Consider the following 8,888-nt stretch of genomic DNA (forward strand, 5'->3'; position numbering starts at 1 on the left):
GACTTCCATCTTCAGGTTCAAAGACTGCTTTTTATTTTTAAAGTACTTAAAAACCTATTGGATTTATGTAACACTGGCCTACAAGGCAACATAAATAATATGATTGGTTTTTTAAATTTCCATCAGCTGGTGTTTCATTGTGATGATTTCATTTTCTTAAACGTGGGCTTGAAACAACATTACAAGAAATCTTAACATCTTTACATCTCCTCAAATTCTCACCACCACAACATAAAGCAATACAAATTAAAGATCAAAGTGCCAACACGAAGCGACTGTTGGAAATAATTTCTGGGGGAAAAAACAGATTAAAGCAACAGCAAGACCTTGCATGCTATAGAGATTTAAGACTCAAAAGAGAACACTGCCGCTGAGACTGACTGAGGAGACAGAAGTTCAGGGGCAAAACGGACCAAAAAAATAAAAAATAAAAAGGATAACTACTTTACATCTCACCCTCTTTCTCAGAGTTCTGACAAGCAAGCAGCATCTTTTCATGAAACAGGCAGCAATGCCTCGTCACTTGAAAAGATGACTATGTGTGTTCAAATACCAAAAGAACATTATTCTCTTTGACAGTGCTGAAATGATTACTCAAATGTTACTAGAAGGCAAGTTGCCTGAATAATCTTTAGTTTGCCTTATCAATGAGATATAACATGAAGAGCATCGTCATTCTAAGATTGGTTGTCAGAACTGTACACGAAGGGACGCTGTGTCTTCACCGAACATCTTTTTAAAAATATATATATTTTATTGATTTTTCACAGAGAGGAAGAGAGAGGGATAGAAAGCTAGAAACATCGATGAGAGAGAAACATCCATCAGCTGCCTCTTGCACACCCCCCACTAGGGATGTGCTCACAACCACGGTACATGCCCTTGACCGGAATCGAACCTGTAATCTTTCAGTCCGCAGACTGACGCTCCATCCACTGAGCCAAACCAGTTTCGGCTTCACCGAACATCCTTCACAGAAGGGGCCGGCAGTCTTCTCAATGAGATGCTTTTGGTGGTACAAAAAGGAAAACAGTACAGGATCCCTCCTCTAGCGCCTTCTCCTCACAACATCCCAAATGGAAAGCAGACCCTATTATATAGAAAAGAACTGGGTTCCCAGCTCACTACATGTGGGTCCTAATACTCCTTCATCTTATAAAGGATTCCTGGCATGCTGTCTGGCACTGGCAAACGAGTCATCAATAGCCACATCCACATTTTCACCGAAATCCAATCACTCCTCACCACCTTCAGTGCTACTCCCCTCTACCAAGCCCCACATCATCTCTACCTGCCAGAGCTTGCCACCTCTACTGTTGCCCCCCTCAGGGCATTCTCGACCCAGGGGTCACTAGTGTTTTTAAAACACTTCAGATCCTATCTTCCTTCTGCTTTAAAACCTTCCAAAGGCTTAGCTGTCACACTTGGAATAAAAGCCAAACTACTTCCCAGGGCACACGGGGCCTGCCTGATAGGTCCCTGCCTCCTTCAAATCTATCTCATCTAACCCTCTCCCATTCTTGGACTACATGCTGGCCCACACGGGCCTTCCTTTTCTGTTCTGTTCTCGTTGCGATCTCGGAGCCTGTGCATTCGCTGCTCCCTGTGCCCCGAACATGTTTCCTTACCTCTTCCCTGGCCAGTGTTTCTCGTCATTCAGATCTCAAGTCACGTCGCCTCCTCAAATCCTATGCATTCTAGACTAGTTTTCTTTTACTATGCAAAATTCTTTTTTTTTTTTTTAAATATGTTTTAGTGATTGTTTTAGAGAGAGAAACATCAACATGAAAGAGCAACATTGATCAGGCTGCCTCCCCAACTGGATCAAGCCTGCAATCTGGTCATGTGCCCTTGCCAGGAATCAAACCAGTGAGCTTTTGGTACACAGGATGGTGCTCAAACAACTGAGCCACACCAGCCAGGGCACTATCTGAAATTCTTATTTGTTTGTTGACTTTTGTTGTCTCTCTCTCCTCTCATTATTACCACTAGCCCACCAGCTCCCGGAGAGCAGAAACCCTGTCTTATGTACCTCTGTATCCACAGTTCCTGGCACAGGGACAGCAGTCAAGAAATAACTGACAGATGTTTAGAATTCACAGTTCTTAAAAATAATTTATGAATTTTTTTCTCAGTAAATAGATATTACAAGTACAGCTACTATGTTCTAGGTAAATATGGTTTGCTTTTAATGGGATCTTAAAGTAGAGAACAAAATATTTGCAATTCATATAATAAATAAAGGGTTAATTTCTTTTTTTTTTTTTTAAGCTTCTAACTATGAAAAGTCATACATAAAAATGAGCAAGAGGGAAAATAGCTCACCAAAAAGTAAGATAAAGGACCCCCTAAATAAGTGTTAAGATGCACAATTTGCCCTGACTAGTGGGGCTCGGTTGTTTGGAAATAGAGAGGTGGCTGGTTCAATTCCAGGTCAGGGCACATGTCAGGGTTTCTGCTCTATCCCCAGTAGGGAGGATGTGGGAGGCAGCAGATCGATATTTTGCTTTCACATCAATGTTTCTCTTTCTCTTTCCCTCTCCCTTCCTCTCTCTCTAAAAGAAATCAATAAAAGTAATTTTTTTTTAAAAAAGATGTACAACTTTCATTCAAAATAAGGCAAAAATAAAGTATAGCTACTAGATATCATTTTTCACCTTTACAGCATGATAAAGAATAAAAGTATAATTGACACTGTGTAGATTATGAAGAAATATGCTCCCTCACACATTACTGGTGGGAGTATAAACTGATATAATATTTTTGGAGAGCAATTTGGAATTACCTATGAAAATTAAAAGTGTATATGACTTAACTTTCAGGAAATTAGCCTATGGATATACTTTCACGAAAGCAAAGTAATGCACATGCACAAGGATATTCACTACAGCATATCCTACACACAAGAAACAATACAAATTATCTAGAAATTATTCTACACAAGGGAATATTATGCAGCTGCATAAGAGAATCAGACAGCTCTTTATACTCATACTAGAGGCCCTCTCGTAACCCGGGACTCCTCATGGGATGTCAGATGGCTGGTTTTGGCCTGATCCCCGCAGACCAGGCCGAGGGACCCCACCGGTACATAAATCATATGTGCACTGGGCCTCTAGTATGCATATAAGATCTTCGGTTAATCGCTTCTTGTCCTCCCCGCTTCCCCCTTCCCTCTGAGATTCATCAGTCTGTTCCATGTTTCTATGCCTGTGCATTGAGCATCTGCCCCTGGTGGTCAATGCACATCATAGCTACCCGTTGAATGGTCAAATGGTCACTTAGGCTTTTATATATGTAGGTGGAACCAATTCCATGACATGTTGGTTAGTTAATAAAGCAAGTTTCAGGACAGTGTTATCATGCTGTGAGGGTTTTGTTTGTTTGTTTGTTTTTTGAAAATATATATGATATGCCTTGTAAATATATAAAATGTCTTTGAAATGACAGAAAATAACTTTGGTAGCATGAAAGAAGAACTGAATGGGTAGGTAATGGAGAAAGGCTTGCTTTGATAGCTTAGGGGCTTTAAACTATCATTTATATGATTACTAATCATCTAAAACAAATCAACGTAAAAGACCATATCCATACACAAATGTTTTAAATTACTGATTTGAAAAACCTCCCAAGATTTCTTCCAAACTTCAGATTGTGTGCCATTCCACAATTTCAAAAGGCCGATAAAAAGAAATCATATTGTTATCTTTTACTTCTTTTGCACAGTGAGTACATCATAAATAACTGCTCTTTGATTTAATAGACTTTTCTCATCCTGGCACAGGATCCCACTGTCCTCAACTAAGACGTGGGCTGCCCGAAGGCCACAGCCCTATCCCACGCAGCCCCTCAGTCTCTGAAAGTGAAGATATATCCCTGGAAGGTTGTATTCTGAAAAGTAATATAAACAGTAGTATTTATTGTGCTGGGATAATCATTTTTCCCCCCCTAGAATCTGCTATCATAATAAATAGTATAAGAGAATTTAGCTGCCTCCTAGGGCTTTTCAACTCTTCTAGTTTAGGAGCGAGGACGTGTTTATTTGAAAAAATAATGACCACGCTAGAAAGGATATTATAGATGCCAAATAAGTAGCACAAGTAAGCAATCCCTCAAGAAATTCAGGAGGAAAAATCCCATTTACTAGGTAATCAGAAAAGGCTTCACAAGAGAAATAGCATCTGAGCTGGGCTTGATGTATGATCCGGTTTCAATAGGCAAGGAAATGCACAGTAAGGAATGGCTTGGGAGCAGGGGCGCAGGCCAGCCTGGACAAACGGAGCCTGCAGGGGGCGGAAGTGCTCCTCGCTCCTGGAAATCCATTTCACCAGTCCCCGAGCTGGTCTCCTTCCAATGCCCTAGATTAATTTTGAGCCTTCCTAATGTCTCCCAGAGTTGTCATTTCGTCTCCATTCTCACTACCTCCAAGCAATCCAAGCTCTCCTTCCCTCCCTCTGGATAGATCTTTAAACTCATCCTCCTGTTTTCAATCTCCCCCACCTCCAATCAACAGTGCAAAACTCATGATGTTATTTTAAACGTACAACCAAGTCCCCCCAAACACATAAAAGACTAACCACAGCTTGTAAAATAAAACTACCCACCCTCTCATTCCAGCCCTCCTAGCATCTGCTCTCTATCTACCTCTCACTCCATCACTGGATCCATACCCACTAAGCATAATATACAGATTTCAAGCCTATGTCCATGCCATTTCTTTCACCTGGAAAATTCTCCTTATTTTGTTCCCTGGTGGCACACATTATTTACACAAATAATACCTCTGCAACCTTCCAAAGACGGCTTGTGTCCATCTTCCCACCCCTTGAAGGCCTTCTCAGAACAACTCAACTCAAACAGTTGGTCAACTCTCTGCTTCCTACCTCACCAACTTGACACCTTTTCTTTAAAAAAAAAAAAAAAAGTTACTATATTTGAAACACCTACCGTGCCTTGAACACAGCAGATACTCAAAAAATCCTTGCAAATTACAATGGGCTAAGTTAAAAAAAAAAAAAAAAAAAAGACAAATTGTGACATAAAGAGCCTGGTAGGCCAAAACAGTTTTGACTTTATGTGGTAGATGTCAAATATAACCAGGGATCAGAATGATGTGTTATAAAGACTAACTTCATCAACCACAAGCGAGCAGGAGTTGAGAGGTTAAACTCAAAGTGCCAGTTTAGGGCCCTCTTGGTTGGAAGAGGCTGTGGGAGGCTCCCTCTGCAATGTGCGACCCCTGGTCATCCCATCACCCCTTGGTTTACCCGCCTGGAATTACAGACGCTGATTTCCATATACCTATCATCCAAATGGAGCTTAAAACTGGGCCATTAAGCCAAGAAAAAGATGCTTTTGCCTGAAATATCTGCGTATCTAGGAAACAGTTCTGACTTGAGTAATTATATACATACATAAAATACTTATCCACAAATTAAGCAGTACTCTTATCTTCTTTCTTCACTTCTTTTGCAGTCTTCTCCTTTTCCATCTGCCTCTTCCCTTTTTGGTCTCTCTCTCTCTCTCTTTCTCTCTCTCACTTTCTTCCCCCCCCCCCCCCCATTATTATTATCCTTGTCTCCTATTTCTTTCCAAATGCTTTACATTAAGATGTCCAGACTGCCCTTCCCTTCTCCTCAAACACCCCCACACCCTCAAAAAATTATTATTCAGCTTATTTGACTGTATTTGCTTATATACTGATTTAGCCAACTCCCCTAAATATTCATAGTAATAACTCATTTCTCCTGCTTCCTTTGCTAATGTAGCTTAAACCTTCACTAACTGTAGAAGTCTACAATTACTAGTGAATCCTTTCAAGGCCAATCATTTTCCTATGGCCCACTAAAAGAATCAAAGGCAAAAAAAAAAAAAAGAAAAAAAGAATCAAAGGCACTTATGTATTTATGTATCTAAATTAATTTAATTGTACTTTTGTAGTACCAGATAAGTAATTCTTATTGATAAAACTCAAAACTCAAAACCTAATACATTAAACAAAATTAGTTTTCTAATGAATTTCCTTCCAAAGCATGCATCTTGGATTTCATGCCAACGTGGCATAGCAGTAATGGACTCCACGGTACTGGACGATTTTATTTACTTCTCACACTTATAAGAAAACGATCTTTCCTCTCCAAAGGAAGACTATTATATGGAAAACACCCACTGCAACAGCAAGGCAGAGAAATGACAGCATTAGAAACATGCACATGCCTGTCAGGAGATTAATGGCGGCAACCTCATTTTAAAAAAGGGTTGAAGGGGCATCTCAAAACAGTATCAAAGGTAAAACAGAACAAGCAATTTTGTGTGGTGCCCAAGCAGGCAGTCTTCCCTGAAAAGTCCGCCTTTACCCAGGTAAGAAGGATCTAAGGAAAAGATTTCTATATTTCCCTTTCATCCTAGTAAAGTTTTTTGTGTTTTTTTTTAATTAACTATTCAAACACTGGTTCTGGGTCTGGAGCAGTTTAGATGTTTCTCCTCTCCCAAGGTAATAATGTTTTCCCCCTCTCCATACGGAAGACCCCTCTGAGTGCCACAGGGTGAGTCTTTGGTACCCAATGGTGGGCAGGTGCCCTGGGAACGCCACACTTTGCAGGAAAGAAGGGGAGAGAAGAACACGACGACATCCATTCTTTAGTTTGAGCCTATAGATAAGTCCGTCTCCTTTACAATATAACAACCCCATTACGGTACATGTTGTGCAGCGTGCATAGCAAGTGCGGACAGTGTCGAGCAGACCTCCTTCGCCATAGCAAGACCACCATTTTTTCAAATATCACCCCCAACGGGCAAAGAATCCACAAACTGCTCTCGGGTTCAGTTTCAAATTGTTGCATACTTACCAAGAAAAGTTTACAGAAATCTAACGCTAACCGGTTGGGAACTGCCCAAAAGTAAACTACAGCCGAAACCGGTTTGGCTCAGTGGATAGAGCGTCGGCCTGGGGACTGAAAGGTCTCAGGTTCGATTCCGGACAAGGGCATGGACCTTGGCTGCGGGCACATCCCCGGGTGTGTGTGTGAGCGCGCGCGCAAGAGGCAGCTGATCGGTGACTCTCTCTTATCGTTGTTTCCAACTCTCTCTTCCTCTCTGTAAAAAAAAAATCAATAAAAAATATATTTTTTAAAAAGTAACTACAAAGGTTTGTCTCTAGCTACCCCTCTCCAAGCCTGGCGATTCACCCAAGAGAGGGGCGGGGTGTGTGTGTGTGTTAGTTGCACCAGAGCCGCTTGTGCCAGGGGGAAATGGGGATGGGGATGCGGAGTGAGGCTCCATCCACCCGTCCCTTGCCTTGCCGGCCACGCCTTGAGGGTGGGGGTGGGGGTGGGGGGGTATCGCTGGGCCCCCAACACCTAGATGGGCCGGCCTCCCAGAGGCAAACAGGACAGAGAACGCGACCCGACCAACGACGACGACGACGACGAGGAACGGGGAACGCACAGACTTGGCGACAGGACGGACGGACGGACGCCACGGGCAGAGAAGCAAGTGCGTCCTACCCGGAGGGCTCCCTCCCAGGGCCGGCGGCGGCGGAGTACCTGCTCCGGTCCTCCAGGCTGCGGTTGTCGGCGGCCGCGGCGCGCCAGTCGGGCAGCGTGCTGGCGCACAGCACCACCATGGACACGATCACGAACACCACCGACACGCTGGCCAGCACCTGGGCGGCCAGCGACGACGTGGGCTCCTCGAAGGTGAGCCGCATGCGCTCCAGCCAGCGCCGGGAGGGCGCCGCCTGGCCGGCCCGCCGCCGCGGCCGCTCCTCCTCCTCCTCCTCCTCGCGGGGCCCCGCGCCCGGCTCGTCGGCGGCCGAGTAGAAGGTGTAGGTGTCGGACATGCGGTCGTCCAGGCGGCGCTGGCAGCAGTACTCGAGGTGCGCGCCCTCCAGGCCCCAGTAGATCATCTCGTTGTAGAAGGACAGCTCGCACATCCGCGGCGCGAAGCGCAGCTTGCCGTGGCCGCGCACGTACAGCAGGATGAAGCCGAAGGCCTCCGAGTGCCGGTCGAAGAAGTACTCGTTGCGCTCGCGGTCGTAGTCGTCGCACACCTCGAGCACGTCGCGCTCCGAGCGGCAGCCGTGCAGCCGGCTCACGCGGCGCAGCGGGAAGTCCTTGAGCAGGTCCCGGGACAGCGAGTACCGGGCGCCGCCCACGTTCAGCACCACCGAGGCCGCCCCGCTGCGCCCCAAGGTCATGGCTGGCCGCCCCGCCGCAGCCCCGAGGCCCGAGGGCGCCGCCGCCGCCGCAGCCGCCGCCGATCAGGGTCTGCGTGTGCCGCGGGCCGGCCCAGGAGCGCGCCGTCGGGGCCCGCGGGCTGCCCGGCCCGCTGTGCCCGGGGCTCCTCGGGGCTCCTTCGGGCTCCGCTTCTGCGCTGCGCCGACCCGGGGACCCCTGGGCTCCCGCAGCCTCCGCAGCCCAGGATCACTCCCTCCGAGGGCCGCTTCCTCCGCGCAGCGATCGGTACCTGCAAGGTGTCCCCGGAGCCCCCTCCGGTCAGCTCTGCGCCCCGCTGGCGGAGGGAGACCGAGGCTGGGAGCCGCCGCCCCTCGCGCCCGGGAGATGCCCCCTCGGAGGCCGGGGTGTCTGTCCTCTCCAACGCGGAGGGGTGCGGGGGGCTCGCCGGTGCGGGATGGCTCCAGGTCCTCTGCGCTCCCTCCCTGCGATCGCGGATGTGGCACCCGCCCCGCCGCCGCCGCCGTCCGTCCAGAGGCGAGGAGCGAAGTGAGCGGCTCCGGAGGCGGCGGCGAGGAGCCGGCTCGGAGGCGGGGGCGGGGCCTCCGCGGCTCCCGGCTCCGCTCGGCTCACCTCCCCGCGCGCCGCCCTCCCCTTCCCGCCCGCACCTCCCGGGCTCGCTCGCTCCGGCTGGGATTCCCCGGCGCCCCGCCC

General features: G+C 47.3%; 1 protein-coding gene across 2 annotated transcripts in view; it reads right to left on the reverse strand.

The window, feature by feature from the left end:
- Positions 1 to 8,204, reverse strand: part of KCNG3 (potassium voltage-gated channel modifier subfamily G member 3) — a 32,717-nt gene extending 24,513 nt beyond the window's left edge. Inside the window, exon 1 of one of the 2 annotated variants that reach the window (XM_036435150.2) lies at positions 7,545 to 8,204. In XM_036435150.2, the coding sequence (XP_036291043.1) occupies positions 7,545 to 8,197 (653 nt within the window). In that variant the 5' untranslated portion in view covers positions 8,198 to 8,204. Of the gene's footprint in view, positions 1 to 7,505 lie in introns of both variants that reach the window. The other variant, XM_036435151.2, reaches the window with a different exon arrangement.
- Positions 8,205 to 8,888: the final 684 nt, after the last annotated feature.

Source organism: Pipistrellus kuhlii, unplaced genomic scaffold (genome assembly GCF_014108245.1).
Source record: "Pipistrellus kuhlii isolate mPipKuh1 unplaced genomic scaffold, mPipKuh1.p scaffold_m20_p_13, whole genome shotgun sequence".
Taxonomy (NCBI): Eukaryota; Metazoa; Chordata; class Mammalia; order Chiroptera; family Vespertilionidae; genus Pipistrellus; species Pipistrellus kuhlii.